At 42.4% G+C, this 24,242-nt stretch overlaps 1 protein-coding gene across 2 annotated transcripts; it reads left to right on the forward strand.

The window, feature by feature from the left end:
* Positions 1 to 1,599: 1,599 nt before the first annotated feature.
* Positions 1,600 to 24,152, forward strand: LOC106588189 (ceramide synthase 2). Of its 2 annotated transcripts, none has more exons than XM_014176928.2 (11): positions 1,600 to 2,240; positions 11,666 to 11,848; positions 12,118 to 12,235; positions 13,943 to 14,061; positions 14,551 to 14,608; positions 14,729 to 14,779; positions 15,141 to 15,233; positions 16,661 to 16,789; positions 17,108 to 17,214; positions 17,519 to 17,672; positions 22,259 to 24,152. In XM_014176928.2, exons 2-11 carry the CDS (start codon positions 11,667 to 11,669, stop codon positions 22,415 to 22,417), a joined length of 1,170 nt encoding a protein of 389 aa, XP_014032403.1. In that variant the 5' UTR covers positions 1,600 to 2,240; position 11,666; the 3' UTR covers positions 22,418 to 24,152. The 2 variants fall into 2 exon arrangements, with proteins under 2 accessions (XP_014032403.1, XP_014032404.1); XM_014176929.2 differs by lacking the exon at positions 1,600 to 2,240 and adding an exon at positions 11,565 to 11,585.
* Positions 24,153 to 24,242: the final 90 nt, after the last annotated feature.

A 24,242-nucleotide genomic window follows, 5' to 3' on the forward strand; every position in this document is an offset into this window, starting at 1 on the left:
ATTGTTCTGAAACTGTTTATGTAGTTAGAAACACATAAGATTAGCATTCCTGCAACACTGTTCTGTTGAAATATAATTTGATCTGAAAAATTCAGCTAATTTATTGCGTGCAATATGACCATTTTAATTTACAGGATTCAGATAATATTCAATAAATACTGTACCTAAAATTATATTTGGAGCAAACTGTTTTCTAACAATAAGTAAGACATGAGAAATCCAAAGAAATGGTCAGACGCCACCCATGGACCCCCCATGCCATTCCCACATGAATCGTCTAAATTAAAGTGGCCAATTTGGGTGCAATCAATTAATAAGGAAGTATCACCAAGTAAAGGTGAAAAATTGTCCCCTATCCATAACCAATTCTAAGCTAAAACCCTGTACAAAGTAGGCCTACCGGAATCTAAGTAGAGCTATAGGCCCTGCTTTTTCACTCATATTGCAGCCTTGCCTGTCTACCAAGACTATGCTGGTAAAGCAGCAGTTTGAAAATGTGTAATTGGCTTTGATACTCTTTTTGGTTAGAGATGATCCAATCGCTGATGACTTTGTTTTGTACAATGCCCCTCCTCACAAAAACCACTTCAATGATGGTAGTCTGACTAAAGTATGTAGCTAAAGAGAGCAGTGGAATAATTTAGTTTGAGTTGTCATGTTGTCATGTTGATTGCAGCTTAGATAATAGGCTACAATTAATTTAAAGATTTTGTATAATAATGTGATTCATTCTAGCTCTAACACCAACAATTTGTTTCATAGTCATTTATTACAGGTCAGCCCCACAGATATTCAGCAGATCTTCACATAAAATGTACACAGGTCAGCGCGTGAAGCCAAAGATTGCCTGTTATGGAAATACGCAGGAGGGGGCGAGATCAGGTGGGACCATTCTAGCCAATGAGAGGGCTTATACGCGTGTGAAAGGTGTATAGAGAAAAAAAAATGTGTTGATAGAATTCGACACTCTCATTGATTTACATACAAAAAAAAATCTCTCACTTCGTTGGCTTATTTTTCTTCGACAGATTTTGGGCGGAGTAAAACCTCTCGCTTCGCCTCTATCTGATGTAGCCTAGGCTCAAAACTGAACTGTGGCAGAGAAGGAAGAGAAGAAGTGAAAGGGATAATTGGGCCCAAAATCTGTTCTCCAGCAGGTGGCATTTTTCGTTTTTTGCTCACCAGGTTACATGAGTATTTGTATGGTGGTCAATGAGTTTTGAATTTGGTTAACAAAATAATGTAATGGCTTATTTTTTTTTACTTATTTGATCGAATAGAAATGTCGCGACCATTAGGTTGTTACGAGTGTATGGATATAAGTAGGACACACGTGACATCCTGGCAACTTTGAGAAAAAAACACATGGAATTGTCTGGTAGTCACTAGTTAGTCAAACCCCGCCTATTTCTACAATTGATCTACTTAAAATGTGATTTTAAACTTAACCTTAATGGCATTGCTAACCTTATACCTAAACATAAATTACGACCAAAAAGTAAATGTTTTCATGATTTTTGGGGGGGGGCTGTGGTAATTAGTGGGAACCGGTGTGCCTGTTCACACGCATATCAGCCTTCTCATTGGCTAGAATGGTCCCACCTGAATTTGCCTCCTTGACGACTGCCTTCCATTTTTGAACTGTATTTTCATTGTTAGAGCCGGCGCTAGGGTATCTGGTCAATATAAAGGATAATCTGTCGACTGTACTAGGGTTTGGCAGATGCGTCCCAACAAGTTCAGGCGTTTTCGCATGCCGTAAAACGTCACATTAAATAGCCTGATCCCCGCCACTCCCATTGTCCCGACTGCTACCCTTACCTCAGTGCTCCTACTCTACCATCTTCTACTCCCATTCCGTTTGTCCAAATGAGAAACCGGGCTCACCGACGCCCATTCCCGGCAAACATCTGCCATATTGCTCCGAGCAAGTAAAATAAATGTTCCGGGCCCTCATCCCAACAAAAAGTAGAAGTATTTCATAAGGGAGAAAGTTCTACAAGCCAAGGGGAAGCATTACATTTTCCTGAAATGCAGAAAATTGACGATGATCGAGTGGCCGGATAATAATCTTCAATGCAGACTCCAGACAATTTTCATAATCAATTTGGATTATCGCTGATGGCGTCGTCGGCATAGAGCTCAATTGTTTATTCTATAGGGGACATACAGCAATATTCCAGTTTCCGCCTTTTCACACTGCGGCGAATAGGCCTACCTGCGTAAAAGATAAAACGGAGGTAAGTTCCCACCGTTATATGGAACTAGATGTGATACAATTTTTGTTTGAATTCTTGCAATTGTCAATTTAAAACAGGCTACGTTGGACTACTCACCTCGCCTTGTTAGTATTTTTAACATTCACTCTCTCTTGGATAGTTAGTCCACTGAGATGCGCGCCTATAATGGCTTTAACGCAAACTTGTCACCCCCTTGCCACACAAAGAGAAATATACTTGAATGTTTTCAAATAATTCAGGATGACAGAAACTCCTGTCAACTGGAGTTTGTCGAATAGGCTATGTGCTGATCTCGTGGTGATGTTTGTTTAGGAACATAGCGATAAATGAAGGTCATGGTTTGAAATGCAACCATGAACTATCGCACAATAACAGTTTGGAAAGAAGAAAATCGTGAAAACGAATGCTTTGGACGTCCTTCGTTTACTTTGGTTGTTGGCGGAAATATAACGAGCTATAACCTACAGATGATATAACGTAAAAAGTCCCACACCATAAGGAAAGTTACCGGAAATGTTTAGAAGGGCGTGATTGCGGCCCGCAATTCGGAGCATTCCTTCATTTGCAGGAACCCCTCTTTATTGGGTCCAATTCTATTGGTCCATTTTTTAAGCTAGGACTCCGGTACAGTAGCTGGCGGGAGGTAGCGGGCTACACCAGTAGCTAATTAGTTAGGACACAGGTAGACAGTGACCTTCGACCCCCGCTTTCAGGGGCAACACCTGTAGGTAGCTAGCTAGCTCGCTAGCTAGGAATATAGCTGCGGGAAGTAGGGGTGCTCTGAAAAATCTGAATAAAACAATTATAATTAAAAAAAGTATTCACAGAAGTAGTGCACTCGGCCTTTACCAGTATTAGCGGACCAATATAGATGTCTGTAGCACGGGCAACATTTTTTTTTAGCATCTCTGCTTTGAGGTATCATTGTGGTATAATTAATGTGCAATATTTTATCATTACTTAAATTGAGTGATTTATTTTTTATTTTTTATTATGTTAACCTGCTTCTCTGTGTTGGAATGGTGTGGGCATACCTCAACAACAGAATGTTGTGGGCTCTATACCAATCTTTTAAATGCTAGTAAAACTAAGTGCATGCATTTCAACCGATTGCTGCCTGCACCCTCCCGCCCGACTAGCATCACTACTCTGGACAGTTCTGACTTAGAATATGTGGACAACTACAAATACCTAGGTGTCTGGTTAGACTGTAAACTCTCCTTCCAGACTCACATTAAGCATCTCCAATCCAAAATTAAATCTAGAATTGGCTTCCTATTTCACAACAAAGCCTCTTCCACTCATGCTGCCAAACACACCTTCGTAAAACTGACTATCCTACCGATCCTTGACTTCGGCGATGTCATTTACAAAATGGCCTCCAACACTCTACTCAGCAAATTGGATGTAGTCTATCACAGTGCCATCTGTTTTGTCACCAAAGCCCCATATACTACCCACCACTGCTACCTGTATGCTCTCGTTGGTTGGCCCTCACTACATATCCATCGCCAAACCTACTGGCTCCAGGTCATCTGTAAGTCTTTTCTTGGTAAATCCCCGCCTTCTCAGCTCACTGGTCACCATAGCAACACCCACCCGTAGCACGCGCTCCAGCAGGTATATTGCACTGTTCATCCCCAAAGCCAACACTTCCTTTGGCCGCCTTTCCTTCCAGTTCTCTGCTGCCAATGACTGGAACGAATTGCAAAAATCGCTGAAGTTGGAGACTTATCGCCCTCTCTAACTTTAACCATCAGCTGTCAGAGCAGCTTACCGATCACTGTACCTGTACACAGCCAATCTGTAAATAGCACACCCAACTACCTCATCCCCATATTATTACTTACCCTCTTGCTCTTTTGCACCCCAGTATCTCTACTTGCACATCATCTGCACATCTATCACTCCAGTATTAATGCTAAATTGTAATTATTTCGCCTCTATGGCCTATTTATTGCCTACCTTCCTACTCTTCTACATTTGCACACACTGTACATAGATTTTTCTATTTTCCTTTTCTATTGTGTTATTGACTGTACATATTTTTTTCACCTTTATTTAACCAGGTAGGCCAGTTGAGAACAAGTTCTCATTTACAACTGCAACCTGGCCAAGTTAAAGCAAAGCAGTGCGACAAAAACAACACAGAGTTACACATGGGGTAAATAAACTACAGTCAATAATAAAATAGAAAATCTGTATACAGTTTGTGCAAATGAAGTAAGGAGGTAAGGCAATAAATAGGCCATAGTGGCGAAATAATTACAGTTTAGCAATTAACACTGGAGTGATAGATGTGCAGATGAGGATGTGCAAGTAGAAATACTGGTGGGCAAAAGAGCAGAAAAAAAACATACGGGGATGAGGTAGGTAGTTGCTTGGATGGGCTATTTACAGATGGGCTGTGTACAGCTGCAGCCATCGGTAAGCTGCTCTGACAGCTGATGCTTAAAGTTAGAGAGGGAGATAAGTCTTCAACTTCAGTGATTTTTTTTTCAATTCGTTCCAGTCATTGGCAGCGGCCAAAGGAGGTGTTGGCTTTGGGGATGACCAGTGCAATATACCTGCTGGAGCGCATGCTACGGGTGGGTGTTGCTATGGTGACCAGTGAGCTGAGATAAGGTGGGGATTTACCTAGCGAAAACGTATAGATGACCTGGAGCCAGTAGGTTTGGTGACGGATATGTATTGAGGGCCAGCCAATGAGAGCATTCAGTTTGCAATGGTGGGTAGTATATGGGGCTTTGGTGATAAAACGGATGGCACTGTGATAGACTGCACCCAATTTGCTGAGTAGAGTGTTGGAGGCTAATTTGTAAATGACATCGCCGAAGTCCAGGATCGGCAGGATAGTCAGTTTTACGAGGGTATGTTTGGCAGCATGAGTGAAGGAGGCTTTGTTGCGAAATAGGAAGCCGATTTCTAGATTTAATTTTGGATTGGAGATGCTTAATGAGTCTAGAAGGAGAGTTTACAGTCTAGCCAGACACCTAGGTATTTATAGTTGTCCACATATTCTAAGTCAGAACCGTCCAGAGTAGTAATACTAGGCGGGCGGGTGCGGGCAGCCATCGGTTGAAGAGCATGCATTTAGTTTTACCAGCGTTTAAGAGCAATTGGAGGCCACTGAAGGAGTGTTGTATGGCATTAAAGCTTTTTTGGAGGTTTATTACACAGTGTCTAAAGAAGGGCCAGATGTATACAGAATGGTGTCGTCTGCGTAGAGGTGAATCAAAGAATCACCCACAGCAAGAGCGACATCATTGATATATACAGAGAAAAGAGTCGGCCCGAGAATTGAACCCTGTGGCACCCCCATAGAGACCAGACAACAGGCCCTCCGATTTGACACACTGAACTCTATCTGAGAAGTAGTTAGTGAACCAGGCGAGGCAGTCATTAGAGAAACCACGGCTTTTGAGTCTGCCGATAAGAATACGGTGATTGACCTTGGCCAGGTCGATGACGACGGCTGCACAGTACTGTCTTTTATCGATGGTGGTTATGATATCGTTTAGGAACTTGAGCATCGCTGAGGTGCACCCATGACCAGCTCAGAAACCGGATTGCGTAGCGGAGAAGGTACGGTGGGATTCGAAATGATCTGTTTGTTCACTTGGCTTTCGAAGACTTTAGAAAGGCAGGGCAGGATGGATATAGGTCTGTAGCAGTTTGGGTCTAGAGTGTCTCCCCCTTTGAAGAGGGGGATGACCGCGGCCGCTTTCTAATCTTTAGGAATCTCAGACGATACGAAAGAGAGGTTGAACAGACTAGTAATAGGGGTTGCGACAATGGCGTCGGATAATTTTAGGAAGAGAGGGTCCAGATTGTCTAGCCCAGCTGATTTTGTAGGGATCCAGATTTTACAGCTTTTTCAGGACATCAGCTGTCTGGATTTGGGTGAAGGAGAAGTGTGGGGGGGGGCTTGGGCCAGTTGCTGTGGGGGGTGTGGAGTTGTAGGCCGGGGTTGGTGTAGCCAGGTGGAAAGCGTGTTCAGCCGTAGAGAAATGCTTATTGAAATTCTTGATTATTGTGGATTTATCAGTGGTGACAGTGTTTCCTAGCCTCAGTGCAGTGGGCAGCTGAGAGGTGCTCTTATTCTCCATGGACTTTAGTGTCCCAAAACTTTTTGTAATTAGTGCTGCAGGATGCAAATTTCTGTTTGAAAAAGCTAGCCTTTGCTTTCCTAACTGACTGTATATTGGTTCCAGACTTCCCTGAAAAGTTACATATCCGGGGGACTATTCGAAGCTAGTGCAGTGCGCCACAGGATTGCTTTTGTGCTGGTCAAGGGCAGTCAAGTCTGGAGTGAACCAAGGGCTATATCTGTTCTTAGTTATACATTTTTTGAAAGGGGCATACTTATTTAAGATGGTGAAGAAGGCACTTTTGAAGAACAACCAGGCATCCTCTACTGATGGGGTGAGGTCAATATCCTTCCGGGATACCCGGGCCAGGTCGATTAGAAAGGCCTGCTCGCAGAAGTGTTTTAGGGAGCGTTTGACAGTGATGAGGAGTGGTCGTTTGACCGCGGACCCATAACGGACGCAGGCAATGAGGCAGTGATCGTGGAGATCCTGGTTGAAAACAGCAAAGGTGTATTTAGAGGGCAGGTTGGTCAGGATGATATCTACGAAGCTGCCCATGTTCATGAATTTGGGGTTGTACCTGGTAGGTTCCTTGATAATTTGTGAGAGATTGAGGGCATCTAGCTTAGATTGTAGGATGGCCAGGGTGTTAAGCATATCCCAGTTTAGGTCACCTAACAGTACGAATTCTGACGATAGATGGGGGGGCAATTAATTCACATATGGTGTCCAGGGCACAGCTGGGAGCTGAGGGGGGTCTATAACAAGCGGCAACAGTGAGAGACTTATTTCTGGAGAGATGGGTTTTTAAAAGTAGTAGTTCGAACTGTTTGGGCATAGACCTGGATAGTAAGCCTGCGGAGTTCTGTCCATCTCTACAGTAGATTGCAACTCCTCCCCCTTTGGCAGTTCTATCTTGACGGAAAATGTTGTAATTGGGGATGGTAATTTCTGTATTTTTGGTGGGCTTCCTAAGCCAGGATTCATACACGGCTAGGACATCAGGGTTGGCGGAGTGTGCTAAAGCAGTGAATAATGCAAACTTAGGGAGGAGGCTTCTGATGTTAACATGCATGAACCCAAGGCTTTTCCGGTTACAGAAGTCAACAAATGAGAGCGCCTGGGTTAACCTCTACATCACCAGAGGAACAGCGGCGGTGTAAGATAAGGGTACGGCTAAAGGCTATAAGAACTGGTCGTCTAGTGCGTTCGGATCAGAGAGTAAAAGGAACATACTTCTGGTCGTGGTAGGATAGATTCAGGGCATAATACACAGACAAGGGCATGGTAGGGTGCGAGTACAGTGGAGGTAAACCTACGCATTGAGTGATGATGAGAGAGGCTGCAACTCTAGAGGCGCCAGTTAAGCTATGTGCGGTCTCAGCATGTGTGGGGCAAGGGAGCTAACCGAGGCATGTAGAGTGGGACTAGGGGCTCTGCAGTAAAACAAAACAATGGGCTACCCTAAACAGCGGTATACAAGGCATATTGACATTAGAGGGAGGCATAAAGCAATCACAGGTGTTGATTGGGAGGGCTAAGACAACAATGGGTAGATGGCAATGAATGGGATGCCTAAGTTCGAGGCTGGGGCCGACAGATAAACAAAATTAAGTACCGTGTTAATAAACGTGTAACTCTGTCTGTGTCGCACTGCTTTGCTTTATCTTGGCCAGGCCGCAGTTGTAAATGAGAACTTGTTGTCAACTAGCCTACCTGGTTAAATAAAGGTGATATATATATTTTTTTATATATTTGTGCAAATAGACTGCTGATTGGACAGCTCACCTTCCTATGGGAGATTACATCATTTTCTATGAGGAAATAGCAAGCATTTTTGAAAAGGTCTGTTTGAGATACAAGTTTGAGGTGGGGTTTGAAAAAGGTTTTTTTTCTCCAATTTATGCTTTGGCCACATACAAGTATAGGATGAGTTAACAGAATATTAACTTTTAAAAGTAATTTTCACTGAGCAGTTACTTTGAACACAAGCATGAAGATGCCCACAATGGGATGCTTGAGGGGGCGTGTTCCTGCAGGTGTAGGAACGCCCAATTGCAGGAACGTCCCACATTGCGGGCCACAATCAAAATCCAATGAAATTGTATTTGTCACATGCTTTGTAAACAGCAGGTGTAGACTTATAGTGAAATGCTTACTTATGGGCCCTTCCCAACAATGCAGAGACAACAATAATAAAGATAATAACACAAGGAATAAATACACAATGAGTAACTAACTTGGCTACATACACAGAGTACCAGTACCGAGTTGATGTGCAGGGGTACGAGGTAATTGAGGTAGATATGTACATATAGGTAGGGGTAAAGTGACTAGGCAACAGTTAAGATAATAAGCAGTAGCAGCAGCGTATGTGATTAGCGTGTTAGTGCAAAAGGGGGGGGTCAATGCAGATAGTATGGTAGCTATTTGGTTAACTGTTTAGCAGTCTTATGGCTTATGGGGACAGAAGATGCTCAGGGTTCTGTTGGTTCCAGAGTTGGTGAATCGGTACCGCTTGCCGTGCAGTAGTAGAGAGAACAGTCGATGACTTGGGTGGCTGGAGTCTTTGACTGACTGTTTTTAGACCCTTCCTCATACACCACCTGGTATCGAGGTTCTAGATGGCAGAGAGCTCGGCCCGAGTGATGTACTGGGCTGTACGCACTACCCTCTGTAGCGCTTTGCGGTCGGATGCCAAGAAATTCCCATACCAAGCGGTGATGTAGCCAGTCAAGATGCTCTCAATGGTGCAGCTGTAGAACTTTTTGAGGCTCTGAGGACCCATGCCAAATCTTTGCAGTCTCCTGAGTGGGAAGAGGCATTGTTGTGCCTTCTTCACCACTGTGTTGGTGTGTGTGGACCATGTTAATTCCTTAGTGATGTGGACAATGAGGAAGTTGAAGCTGTCGACCCGCTCCACTATAGTCCTGTGGAGGGGCGTGCTCTGCCCTCCATTTCCTGTCCTCCCCACAGTGACTCTACAGTCCTGTAGCTTAGCATCTGCGTCATCTGACCACTTCCGTATTGAGTGCATCACTGGTATTCCTGTTTGCTTATAAGCAGGAATCAGGAGCATGGGGTTATGGTCAGATTTGCTGAAGGGAGGGTGAGGGAGAGCCTTGTTTGTGTGTGTGGAGTAAAGGTGTTCAAGAGTTTTGTCGCCTCCAGTTGCATAGGTGACATGCTGGTAAAAATGAGGTTAAACGGATTTCAGTTTCCCTGCATTAACATCACAGGCCACAAAAAGCACACACTATTGGAATGCTCACAACATTGTTTCCTCTCCGGGCTGATGACAGTCTACTTTGTATTCAATCAATTAATCTCATTTCACCCTCTGACTGCAATGTTTCATTTTGCAGTGTTATTTGTGAAGTTTCCCTCCATGTCCTTTGACATTGTAAGTAAGTTCATAAGTCACCTGGAGGGTAAAGGAGATTCCAGGATCTGCTGTTTTAAGCAAATGATGTGACAAACACCAAGCATATGTGTGCTATACTGACCAACTACTCCATCAATTAATGAAGTTAGTGGCATACTATTGTCAGTATGTTTCCCATACATACTCTACTGTTTTAAAACAAATATCCAGCTTTCTCTGAAAACTGCAAGAATGGTCCTTCCTCCTGTGCAAACAAAGATAGGCGCCAGAGCGCCACAGCCCTATTAATTCACAGTAAGCATAGGAGTGTTCAAAGTCCATGCATGCAATCCCTGTTAAACAATCAATCAACAGACAGGAGAGGGGCACTGGGTGTCACACAGTGACTGGTTTGTTTGGAGCATCTCTCTAGTGTAGCTGGCACTGAGGCTTCCCTATGTGAATACTCTTAAACCCTTTTGTACCAAGAACTGTCATCGTAAGTGAAAATAACCCCCCCCCCCCCAAAAACAAGGCATCTCCTGTGCCTAGGACTGTGTAAAAAGTGTGATGTTGGGCACAGATCTGCTCTCTCTGCATTAATTTGATGATCTGGCTTTGCACAACTATCAGTGTCACAGTCAGTGTGTGTGTTCTAAAATAACCAAGCGGGTAGTGTTGTCATGCTGGCCTCTTGCCCTCTGACAGACTTCAGACACAACGGTGCCTCAGTAAAATGAGAATCAGGCCCTCTTGTTTACACGCCATTTCTAACAAAACGAGTAAACATGCTAGTAATGACGGTAGCAGTGATGTCATAGTGGCTTTGAGAGTCTTTCACAGCATATCCCATTGCCTGTGTTGTAATTAAACCTACACAGCATCTTGCCCACTCAACTAGTATCAATGGCTGCATCTATGCCACAACAGCTGCTCTGCACTGTCAAAGCTTGTATTCAGATAGCTAATGGATTCATCTGGGGAATGTCAGGAAGTCCTGCAGTAGGTGTTTGATGCATCTGTAGATTGTTCATTGTGTTATACATTCTTATATTCAGGCCAACGCATTGTTGGAAATGTTGATGGGTCAGATAAGGTTGTCAGTGTATTAAGTGTCACCAGCTCGCTCATGTTTTCATAGCTGAGTGACTATGCAAATATGGATGGATGCACCAGCACACCAAGATCAACATGACACAATAATCACATCACAAATGATCGCATAAAAGTTATGGATGCAAATAGTAATCCTCTTTCACCTAATGATAATTAAACAGTAGCTAGCTAGCTAACGTTAGCTAAATAAAACTGTCTGGCAGGCTGAGGTAAATAAGTACACTAGCTAACAACGTCAGTTTAAAAACAGCTTAAATGATTTATTCCTCTTTAACAATATTTTCTTATAAAGACATATGTTTAAGAAAGAGTGTTCTCTTTCCTGTCTTTTCGATCCTTAGAAGCAGCAGGTAGTTGGCAGGTTGTCACCGTTAAAAACACCAACCGTCCTTGGAGAGCAATTTTGAGGTAATAATTTTGCGCGGAGCACGCGCTTATGAGGCGAAATGGAACTAGAACTCCCCACGTCCTCCATCCTTCGGGACCGCTACGAGAGCCAAGCAACCAGCATAGCAACGGACGCTTTGATTCATTACGTAATCTGGTCAGAATTTTGCAAGTTCTAGCAACAGCCCTAGCAACAGAAGCTAGAACTCATCAAATCCCATTGTGAAGCGGGGGGAGATACTTTTTTGGCAGGGGGACACTATTTGGCATGGGGACACTATTTGGCATGACACCCCCACATTTTAAAATTCACTAACACAACAATACATTCCGTACAAATATTTGAGGCAGCTTTCCTTTACTTGAACCATTTTGGATGTTATTTTGGTATGTGATCTAACAAAGAAATGTCACCAAAAAGGCCTTGTCCCTTTACCCCTTTGTCTGAATCTTTCTTTCTTTCTCAGAATGCTGACCTGGCTTAGGGAGCTAAGTGACTGGATCTGGCAGGACCGGCTGTGGTTCCCAGCGGGCCTGGGTTGGGCCAACCTCAAGGACCGGGATGGCCAAGTCTTCGCTAAAGGAAGGGATCTCTGGGTCATCTTCCCCATCGCAGTATGCTTCCTGATTATACGACAGATATTTGAGAGGTCAGTACTCCAGGCCCAAGACCAAGAATCCTTTGGTCAGCCTTGGTCAGAAGTAGGGGTTTCATTTAGGATGAAACCAATACCTCCCCCTCCCCACCTCCTCACATTGCAATGGCCTTGCTATGTTCCGTTAGTTTTCTGTTTTTAACATGTATTGCTCAAATCTCGTTTTCCTGTTCATCTAGCCTTGTTGACTTGTGTTCACTACAACAATCATAACTTATTTACAGTCCCTACAACACTTTCCTTTGCTTCCTCTGACTATCCAGGACCGTGGCCGTTCAACTTGCCTCTTTACTTAGAGTGAGGGAGAAACCGCGTGTCAGAGCTGCTCCCAACACCACACTGGAATCCTATTTCTGCAATGCATCAAAGTTCCCCTCACAGGTAATTGCACAGCATAACTGTAATGCTGCATACCAGGGTCAAACGCCAACACCTTCCTAATCCTACATGTAGGAAACTACCATACAGTTCCACTGACCAAATCCAAGTGACCACACAGTTCAATAGTTCACACAAACACTGCACAACTCCTTAGTCAAATCCATGCACAATTGCTACATTAAATCAACCATTATTTAAAGTGCATTCAAAATCGCAGCACACTTCACAGTAAAACAATAATTGAAGGAGACAATGAGATGTTCTCTCATTCGCACATAAGATGTTAAAGTGAAAATCCACCCCAAAGCATTAATTCCTATGATTAACTGTGTTAAATAACACTAATATGTGAAAACAATGTTTTTTGTGAACACATTTTTTTATTTTGTTATTATAACAAGGCTGGTAGCAATGTGAAAGTCATTGGAGATCTGTTGAAGTTGACTACAAAACATGGCTCTCTCTGGGCTGGTTGGCTAGCTAGTTAGCAAACGTAGCTACACTACACACAATAATACCAAAGTCAATATCAGTATGTGAAGTAACTAGCTAGCTGTAAAATCGCCTGAACAAACGAGGGCAGAGTACGTTGCTATGGCAACAATGGCCCTTTCCCACCTTTCCCACAGACACACGAAGCGCATTGCAAGATGGTACTTGATGGAGAACCTGAGGGTGCATTCGTAAATTCACTCTGGCTATCAACTCCGGTTTCAGGGCATTCTCGTCTGAGTGTGCCAGGGAGCAGAATACCTGAGGAATTTACAAACGTGCAACACTCGTTGAATACGATTGGTGTCAGTCAACGTTGTTGGCAATTTTTCTTTAAATTAAATTGTCGCCAGCAGCACAGTTAGTCACCAATGCTCTAGATAACATGTAGACAACCTAACCAGCTCGGCTAAGGTGAGTAAAGTGGTCAGAGGGAGATGTTCTCTCATTCGTGTCTGGAAGTAGCTAGCAAGCTAGACAACTTGAGTAAGTTAGCTTAGGTGCTTGACTGCCGTTGTGAGGTCAGAATGCTCAGATCAATCCTACTGGACAATCTGACAACCCTCTGAATTTACGAACGCCCAGAGCGCACTCTGAGCACACTCAGGCACTCCACAGTGAATTTACAAAAACACCCTGAGTTGAATCATTTGGGACACTGTTTAGATTGAGCGCATCTAAGCGAAATATATTATGTACTTCGTCACAACGATATGAACGGATGGATGTGTTCTTGACAAGTATACCCACCCATACCATCTATTGGCTGATTTGGTGATCTGGAGTGCAGGTAATTATTTTAAAAGCGTTATGAAATGTGATGGTGTGTTATCCCCTACCTCTAGTGACGAGAACCTGGTAGCTATGACACGTTCCTACACAATTTCCTGATTTCACAGAAGGACCACATAGAGGTTAAATCATTGTGCGATCTGGATTGAGCCTGTTTCTGTAGCGTAAGGCAGCTTGATGTACAAGCTCACCCGGTGAACAGGACGCTAGTCTAGTTCAGGGCCTTACCCCCAATTTGCAGTCTGGACTCCCAACTTTCCAATCTCAGGGCAGACACTAACCACAGCCACTGAGTTGGTACACTAATGAAACATAGGCCTTCACCAAATTGACAGGAGTTTAATGTTTGTATTTATTTTGGGGGGTGGATTATCCCTTTAATTTAAGTGTATATTGCTCTTAACCCTCATTTCTCTCTGTCAGAGTTCAGTGGAGGAGTTAACTAAACAGTCGGCCTGCTCGGTGCGGCAGGTCCAGAGGTGGTTCCGACGGCGGAGGAACCAGGAACGGCCGAGTCAGATCAAGAAGTTCCGGGAAGCCTGGTACCCTTAGCAGCCAAGTGCAAACCCACAAGCCTTATTTTTCTATCTGTGGTTATACAGTCAGAGGCTACACTCATTTTTGTATTGAATATGGTTGAAATCAATTGTTTTAGCAAAGAAAGTATAGTACCGCTAACTGAAATGAATAGTAGCAGAGCAGATGAACATGGTTGAATGGAACTTGCACTTGCCCACATTTTAATTAATTAAACAACCTTTATTTATTTATTTCCGATGTGGGCGTATTTCTACTGTGTAACATGTTATGTGCCTTCTATAAAAGTGCCTGCTATTGTCTTATTCACCTGATGAAAATATAAGCTCCCTTGTATAGTTTACAGGTAGTTGTATCTTATGTTTTACTTTGTCTTGAAGGAGCCATAGACAATAAACTATCTGTTGTGTGAACATGTGAAATTGTTGTAAGCTGTGTGAAATTGTGTTCTGTTCATATGGGGTTTCTGAGGTTGCTGTGCATCTCTCTTACAGTTGGAGATTTACCTTTTACCTTCTTGCTTTCATTGCTGGCCTGGGTGCCCTAATTGATGTGAGTACCACCATTTACTGTTGGCATATATTTTCTCTAGCAATGCTTTGCCTTTGTAATGTTTTATACCTTTGCGTGTGCCATTTTGTGTTTGTTTCTGACACTGAAATCTCTTCCTAGAAACCATGGTTCTATGACATGGAGGAGATGTGGAATGGCTTCCCCACACTGGTGTGTACACTCTGTGCCACCTTTTTTCACCAGCTTTTCTATAACACTGTTGGTCTCTAAATGTTAATTGGTTTTAAATGTTTAGTTGGTATAAAATCTTTACAAAGTCAGTGTCTGCCACAATATGGGAGAGTCACAAGCAAATTATTTTTCAAAGGTTCCCAGTACATGAACAGTTTTTCATGCTTGTTTATCAAATTCAATGAGCTGCCTGATTGAAGATTCCAGTTTGGTATTTCTAGACACCTTTTATGAATGTTATGAAGATGTAAGCATGCACTATACTTTAAGTAGCTTTAGAAGTGTCTGCTAAATACCATATATTTTTTTTATATTCTATGTTTGTTCTTCCCTCTTATAGCCACTGCTGCCTTCTCAGTACTGGTACTACATGATTGAGCTGGGATTCTACATCTCGCTACTATTCAGTGTGGCAACGGATGTCAAGCGCAAAGTAAGTGGAGCCTAATTCAGAAACATTGACAATTTACATTCAGTACCGTTACAGTGGTAACAGGAGAGACTGTTGTCAAGAGGGCAGAGAGAGCGATAAAAGACAGTTAACCATATCTCGGCAGATGTCAGTTATGGAATCACAACTAAGTTAGGGAGGGAGGGGTGTTAATTTGTCTAGGGAACCTGTGGGTTAATGTGTGACCGGCACACTGTGGAAAGGTATGGCAGTGGAGACTGACTGACCATGTTCTCCAGACGTATTTATTTTCCAGCCGGCGAGTCCAAATTAAAGGTGGCAGCTCTTCAAAACAGTCAGCAGACTTGACTGAAATCCAGTCCTGTTAGTCGGTTGATTTGACAGACACAGTGAAATAATAGGGCTGATCCAAAACAATGGTGTCATTAAGTTGGCTGTAATTGCAGTGGAATTCCAAATTGGGCTTGTTTGTTTTTGCAGGGTTTTTAGTTCAGTTGTAATTGGAAAGTGCACATGGCTACATGCACTCTGTTTCCATTTATGAAAATTGCACATTAATAAATCAGCGTCAGCCTGTATGACTTCCCAACTATCTGTTACATGTCTCAAGTAGCCCGCGAAGCCAGCCTCGATAGAATGCACGCATGTACTAATTTACCATGTGCAAACTATGTCATGGTGAAACTTGCACTCCTGTAGATCTGAAATAATTGGCTGGTGAAACTTGCATCCAGCCAACCAGAAAAGCAAGGCAAAGCGATTTAGGCATTATTGAAAGTCAAGACAATCTTTGTCCTGCAAAGAAACATTTATTTTTATAGTTGCATTTTTAAAATTTAGCAAACAGTAGGCATTTAGAATTGAATGTGGTGAAGCTTTATAACCATGTGCCGTGCATAGGCCTACCTTCAAAATTATTCCCTAATCATAATTTATTTGAAAAACACAGTTTCCATTATCATTTGTCACAGAGAAAGTTAGACAAAAGAAAAATCGACCCGTCGAACAGATAAAAATGATCATTTCTCCTATAGCTGCCGTTTCCATGACACATTTGTGATATTGATTTTGTCGAATAAACCTGGATCATTGGAAACATTTGAGAACTACATGACTCGGCGTTGAAACCAGGTGTCTGTAACCGTAGCTTAGGTGTCCCTCCAGACATTTAAATCTTGGAACGTTTTGCTGATATTCCGCAGCGTTAAAGCTCTAATTTAAAATAACTGTAGTTCAGAACAACGCATCCAAAAGAAACTAGATCATCAAGTTACGAGTGAGGAATGTCATGACCATGGTGCCATATCCATCAGAACTAGAACTAGTTTCAACAAGATTTTAAAGTGAACTACCACCTCCTCTGTTGTGACTGAAGCTGTTGTGCAGTGCACAAAGTAAACTTAACATTTGCATAACTGACAAACTCCCCCTCTCTCGCTCTCTTCAAGGATTTTAAGGAGCAGATTGTTCACCATGTGGCCACTATTCTGCTGATCAGTTTCTCGTGGTTGGTCAACTACATCCGTGCCGGGACTTTGATCATGCTTGTGCACGATGCCTCAGACTACCTACTGGAGGTACAGCACCCCCCCCCCCATACCCAATCTTATTTCTCCAACAATGCAATACAATGTCAAGCAAAAAGGCATCCAGCTATTTCACCATTACAAACCTAAAGAAACTATATCCATTCCATGATAAGTATAGAAGAGTGAGTGTTATTTCTATATGGAAAGTCATTGTATTATCATTTATAATAATAAATGATAATAGAATTTCTACTCACAGAACTGGTCATACTGTTAAGCCTGCCATCTAAAGGAGAATATAGGAAACAGCAACCATATATTTATTATTTATTCGTTTTCCCTTATTTTTTTTCCTGTTCCTTTTAGTCAGCAAAGATGTTCAACTATGCAGGATGGAGAAAGACCTGCAACTACATCTTCATCCTGTTTGCAGCTGTGTTCATCCTTACCCGCCTTGTTATACTCCCCTTCTGGTAAGATGCTCAGATCTTGGATGACACTCAACTGCATCCTAGAGGCAGTTTCCCGGACACATATTAAGCCTAATCCTGGACTAAGAAGCCTTTTCAACTGAGCTTTTACATTGAGCTTGCTTTTTAGTCCAGGACTAGGTTTAATCTGTGTCTGGGAAACTGCCTCCATATGTGTAAAGTATTATTTTCTGTCAGTGATACAGGATGCAATGCATTCTAGTGATTTACTTAAGTCTTTGTCAAAATGCTTTTGACTGCTAATGTAGGTCTGTATTTACTGGATCTGTCTTGTTTCTTCCCCCAGGATCATACATACTACGTGGGTGTACCCATTGACCCTCTATCCCCCTTTCTTTGGGTTCTACTTCTTCAACGGGCTGTTGTTTGTGCTGCAGTGTCTGCACATCTTCTGGGCTGGCCTCATCCTGCGCATGGCCATCAAGTTCCTACCTGGAAATGTACGTATTCCCAAACCTAATCACTATAGGGAGGTTTCCTGGACAGAGATTGAGCCTAGTCCAGAGCCCTATACTATGTATGTGGTTTGAGGAGTTAGCAAGGTAACTCTGCGTTCAACTCGGGATAACCGGTACTACGAACGTGGCTCACCTTTTAGCCAGGTACATTTCTATGGCAATGAATACTTCAGAACTAATCTGCTCCCGGGCAGGTTAACTCAGGGCTAACTCTATTTATCCTGAATGAAGTGTCTGAGCTGCGAGTTGAGGACCAATAAAATTATATTACCTTTCGCAAAGGTTGCATCATCACCCTTCATTTGAGTAAGACAACTTACTAAATATTTTATTAGCCAAATGTTTTTTTGTGTTAAAAAATAGTTGTGTTAAATACCTAGCACATTGCACATTTAGTAATGACAGAATGCATTTGAAACTTCATGTATAGTCAAACTTGTGTGCGAATTATTTTATCGATAGGAGTGGGGAAAAAGGTGCTCAAACCACGTATGTAATATAGGGCTCTGGAATATGAAGCTAACTGAAGCTGGCTAGCTTTAGAAAACCCTAATACCCCTAATGGTCTCACTCTGTGTGCAATAATAGTGTTTAGGCCTCCTGAGTGGCGCAGTGGTCTAAGGCACTGCATCACGGTGTTGGCTGTGCCACTAGAGATTCTGGGTTTGAGTCCAGGTTCTGTCGCAGCCGGCCACAACCTGGAGACCCATGGGGCAGCGCACAATTGGTCCAGCGTCGTCCGGGTTAGTGGAGGGTTTGGTCGGCAGGGATGTCCTTGTCCCATTGCGCACTAGCAACTCCTGTGGCGGGCCGGGCGCAGTGCACGCTGACGCGGTCGCAAGTGTACAGTGTTTCCTCCAACACATTGGTGCGGTTGGCTTCAGGGTTAAGTGGGCATTGTGTCAAGGAGCAATGCAGCTTGGTTGGGTTGTGTTTCGGAGGATGTGTGCGACTCTTAACCTTTTCCCCTCCCGAGTCCGTACGGGAGTTGCAGTGATGAGACAAGACTGTAACTACCAATTGGATACCACGCAATTGGGGAGAAAAAGGGGTCAACTTTTTTTCCCCCCAAAAATGTAATAATAGTTTCTATTTTTTTTGAATAGCTACCTCATCTCTCTACCCCACACATAAAATGATCTGTATCTGTAAGGTCCCTGATTTCATACCCAGATTCAACCACAAAGACCAGGGAGGGTTTCCAATGCCTTACAAAGAAGGGCACCTATTGGTAGTTGGGTAAAAAAAAAAAAATCACTACAAAGATACAGGCGTCCTTCCTACCTCAATTACCGGAGGAAAGAAGCCGCTCAGGGATTTAAATCAGTAAGAGTTTAATGGCTGTGATAGCAGAAAACAACTGAGGATGGATAAACAACATTGTAGTTCAGGGATGGGCAACTTTGATGGGGGTGGGTTCCACAAAAAAACGGAACTCATGAAGAGTGGCCGCAGTGGCCCACCACCACCTTGCAAGCAAAACCATTTTCTTGAAAGTAATGTTAAGCCTATGGAACATTAACCTATTAAAAACAGTACTGTAGCAATGGGTTTGTTCCGTAGGCTTTAGGCCCAATAGATTATCACCATATGTTGGCTATGCTTGAATTGCCCTGCCAGTGTATTGTTCTCCTCAGACCATTTTTGTTTGATATATTTCAACATTTGAGGTAGCCTATATGATCACATCGGTAATAGATCAGTTGTTGTATTGCTTGTGAGGCACGGCTGAGTGAGCATAAATGAATATCATTTGCTTTTTTTTAATTTGAATGGGTTGATGGTGCCTGCCTCTGGTCAGTCTCAGCGGGGGGAGACCGCAAGAAACTGAGGGCCGCTCTTCCTTTCCTCTGCTGGCACTGACCAAAAAGGGGACACAGTCTTCTTGTTGTTCAATTTAGTTATTTCCTTTAGACTTTGCTGAGGCCATATGGTTGTTTTTGTCTGTCTACATGGCGTTGTTTAGTAGGGCTACTTTGTCTGTATAATTATTCCAATGCTGATATGTCTGTCGCGATACTTGCTTGCTAGTAGTGCTGTCCATGACAAAAAAATACATATCTAGACACACACCCTATGATTGAAAAAAATCTATTATATGTAGGGTACTGCGCTTGTCTGATGTTTTAAGCTCTGCGGTTAAAAATGATGACACACAAATTACTAAAGAGGGAGCCAGAGATCAATATAGCCTTAACAGAAGCAAGAAAAACCTGTTACATGCTACTCCTCCCACCAGAGCATGTGAGCTGAGTTGTGATGTTGGAAATCCAGCTCGTGGAGCTGTGCGCAAGCTCCTTTCCAACTCGCTCTGCTAAAAACCGCTCCGCGCTCACCGGAAAAATAAAATAAACTGCAGCTCCAAATTTGCTCCATTCATTAAAATCACAATTTAACCAACACCCATCTATTTTTGTGACTACCTGGAGCTCCCATTTGGTTTTTAAGCATTTAAACCATACCATATGGATTTAAATAAAAATTATTTGAATACATTTGAAAAGATGAATGCATGTCATATTAAACAGCATTATAAACATTAAATAGGTCAGGAGCCAGACGGGGAGCCTAAGAAGGAACGAAAATTAATTATTTAGGCTTTATTTCAAGGCTATAGCCTACAACGAAATACATTGTGAAGCATTTTCGAGTGCGACACAATAGGCTGGTAGGGACATAGGGCACTCCGCATTGAAACATTTTGTTGTATTAAATTATTATAGTCTATAAATTGTGCTAATAGGCTGTGACTTACTTAGAATGAAATGCAAATTAAATGAAAAATGACTTGCTAGTGCCTTTGAATTCATTTTTAGAAACACTAGTTTGGCCAGTCTGGCTCATGTGATGGTGCCTGGAGAGCAGGCCAGCAGCGGAGAATATCCTCTCTACACTGGCAGAGCCACTGGGGATGCTAAACACCCTTTTGGCCACTCTTATCAGGCTGGGCAGAGATGTAGAGTTTTTTTTTTTTTTTAATAGGTTGGCCTAAAGATTTTTAGGTAAAATAACCCAACCAAAATGGAAAGCTTGAACGTGGGAATATGCAGGGCCTATTGGGCCAAAATCAATGATGGCCTATTGTAAATATAATAGACCAAAAATGAATGACACGTTTAATACATTTGCTACAATGACACACTTAGTTATCTACCCACCTAGTTCCTTTCTTTTAGCATGTGCACGTTGTAAGTACACCATGCTGCTTTCAGGATATGTGTCTTTTCAGATTCCACAATGATTCTTTAGTTGTGGACACTACATCACCACACTCCCTCTCTTGCTGTTGGTCCTCATCTTTGTAAGTCACCTTGATTTAGCACCTGTGTGTTTGATCAGTTTCTTTATGAAAATATTTAGCAAACTCCATGACCGTAGCTAAAGCATGGAGCTATTAGCAGCACACAAGTAAATCAAATCAAATCAAATTTATTTTTATATAGCCCTTCGTACATCAGCTGATATTCTCAAAGTGCTGTACAGAAACCCAGCCTAAAACCCCAAACAGCAAGCAAAGCATGTGAAAGAAGCACGGTGGCTAGGAAAAACTCCCTAGGAAAAACTCCCTAGAAAGGCCAAAAACCTAGGAAGAAACCTAGAGAGGAACCAGGCTATGAGGGGTGGCCAGTCCTCTTCTGGCTGTGCAGGGTGGATATTATAGACTACAAATGCATGCTGGGGCAGTCATGACCTGTGCTGGTGAAGTGAGTGCTACTGGAGTGAAATTGGAGCGGGCGAGAAGGCCGACACTCCAGTCTCCAGTCAAATCAGGTGTGTGTCCTTACTCAAAATTGACAGGAGCGCTCCAAACAAAAGACAATTAATAAATTGACAACTCGTAAATGGAATGAAATAAACCAAAACTTTTTTCTCACAAGTGTAGCTTAGGTTGTGCGCTCTGCAAACAACGTGTCCACTCCTGCAATGGTAAGATTGTTGTAATAATATATTGAATGCATTAACAGAAATTACCGTAACCAAACATTGTAGAAAGGATGGGAATTGGTGGTAAATGTGATACTGGTGTGCCATCCCCACGGCCTCCGCCTGTCTGATTGACACTGAGACAGGTGTGAATCAGACAGGTGTCTTGTGTGCAATGCATTTTTTTATTTATATATTTTGCCACTGCTCAACTAAAAAAATCTTGGTCGACCAAAAGCCTATCGATCAAACAATCGACCTGTCGAGTAAATGGGGTCGGCCCTACTTGCTAGTATTATTTATTCTCGCCCAGGCATGTTTACAGGTCTTTCGAAAATAAAATGACTCATGTAGATTGTACAAATGTTGTGGTTGAGTTATAGTCTACAGTTTCATAGTAGCCTTTAACTGAAGATCTAAATACACATCCCCATGAAACTGATTGGTTGGTATGCAGAGGCTGCATGGACGTTCAGAGAATATGCGCAAAGTAGAGTCCTGCACATGCGCAGAAGCCCCGGAACCTCCAGCTGCTAGGAAGCGGGGCCCAGAAAAGTTGGCTCTGCAGCCTCTGCCTTAACTGAAATGCATTAATTTTACCTACATTTTACAAAATTACCTAAATGTACTCTCTCTCCCATCAGGATATCGTTGAGGATGAGAGGAGCGACAGGGAAGAGACTGAGTCAGACGAGGAGGATGATGACCGTGAGAAAAGGGAGAAAACAAAAAATGGCTTTGTGCTGAATGGCAATGGCCACACAGTGCTTAACAACAACCACCACCACAGCAAAATGGAGTGATTTGTTACAGAGACACCAAGGAGGATGTGTCAGGAATGGGGAAGAACAACTCCCATGTGGCCCAGGCCATGAGGCCAATGTAGGGCAGAATGGATGGTGGAAAAGCCACACACACACACACGCACACACCGCTGAATGATATATACACAAATAATTCTAAAGATCACACTCCTTACGAGGCCCGGATGGGTTTCACTGCTCTGTAGATCACACTAGTTGAAGGAGAGAGGGGAGAGTTCAGGAAAGACTGCAATGGACCCAAACACACAGCAAAACTGTGTGCATGGTCTGAGCTGTCCAGTGCCTTAGCAACAAAATGTTATTCCCTATCATTTCTATCCATCCCCCTCTATTTCTTACTGTTTCTGAGTCCTTACATTGCAAATCATTCACTAAGGCAGGGTTTCCCCAAACTGGGTCCTGGGTCCCCGCTCTGAGTATTGCTAGACTTAAACTTGACTGTTCAAATGCTGCCTTCTCAGTACACTGACACCCTTCCCAAATAATAACACACTGAGGTAAATGACATGCAATGTGCCAACACTTAAAACTGCCAAGAGAGATGAGGTGCTCTTAATGACCACAACATGGTACAGGTCAGTATAAGTGTTCAAATCACCATGTCAGACCACTAAAGCATACAGTAGCGATAATGGAAAATTAGTCATTGGTTTTTGCCCCCTGCCATTTTGTTATTGGATTGTAGTAGATCAGGCACTACTATTGTTGCTATGGCATTCTTATTCAACCTGGAATGTGCCATTGTAGTTAATGTTCTTGGTAAAGATTTTGTTGAAAAAAAATATGGCGGTTAATAATTAAGTTGTTTTAATGGTCTAAAAGCTGACGAGTTGGGTTTGCATTGTGTGGATATTTGTCTTAGTTTATGCCGGTCTCCAAATGCAATGGCTCTTGGGGAGCAGAAAGCACACAGCTTGAAATAATACTTTTTAAATGTTCATGTTTTGAAAATAACTTTTTAGTTATCAGATTTGATTTTGTTTTATTTTTTTATTTAATAAGTCCAGTCATTGATCCAGACACATTTCAGAGAAATGGTCCAACCTACCCAAACCAGTCCAACACTTAATTCAACCAGACTGGAGGAGAATATATTCATTAAAATCTGTATTTTTCTGCCCATTCATCCAAAGAGGCACTTTATGGGTCAGCATAGACCCAATACAACATAAAGCAAAATGACCGTCCAGGCCATACAGTGAGTTGGATTATGATTGGGGTTTACAATTACACTACAGTTCATTTCCTATTTATTTCATTTTCACGGAGTCCTTTTCCATTTCTTTGTAAAGCGTTTGGTTCAATTCATTAAGTTTTTTTTTTATAAAATGGACACCAAAGTATGTTTTAGTTTTGCCTGTGCCTTATCTGTTACGTGTAAAAAAAAAAAAAAAATCCTGTCTACCATCTTGCTCTTTCTTTATTCAACTCTCCAATATGGATTACTTTTTGTACGTCCCAAATGGCACCCTATTACTACCTACATAGTGCACTACATTTGACCAGACGCAAATGGTGTGCCATTTGGGATGCACATGATCTCCCTGCAGTGCTGTAACATGTTCTTTGTTCCCCTTCACTTCTTCATGTCTTAGCGCAAAGACCTATCCCTATGACCCCCCCCACCCTTTCCATAAAAAAATATGCTTTTTCCCCAACTAGTTTCTTATTTTGTCAAGATGCAAAGATATGATAAAGGTTATTGTGAATTTAATGGTCGTCTCCTGTGATTATTTCTTTATGAATACGTTTTGTGTCTCTAGTTCAAAGCAAAGTACAAACCGTAGAAATTAGGTAAAATGAC

This window comes from Salmo salar, chromosome ssa27 (assembly GCF_905237065.1).
Source record: "Salmo salar chromosome ssa27, Ssal_v3.1, whole genome shotgun sequence".
NCBI lineage: Eukaryota > Metazoa > Chordata > Actinopteri > Salmoniformes > Salmonidae > Salmo > Salmo salar.

Coding starts and splice junctions, on each gene's coding strand:
- LOC106588189 (XM_014176928.2), top strand. CDS start 11,667: ATGCTGACCTGGCTTAGGGAGCTAAGTGACTGGATCTGGCAGGACCGG. Junction 11,849..12,117: donor ATACGACAGATATTTGAGAG/GTCAGTACTCCA, acceptor CTGACTATCCAG/GACCGTGGCCGTTCAACTTG. Junction 12,236..13,942: donor CATCAAAGTTCCCCTCACAG/GTAATTGCACAG, acceptor TCTCTCTGTCAG/AGTTCAGTGGAGGAGTTAAC.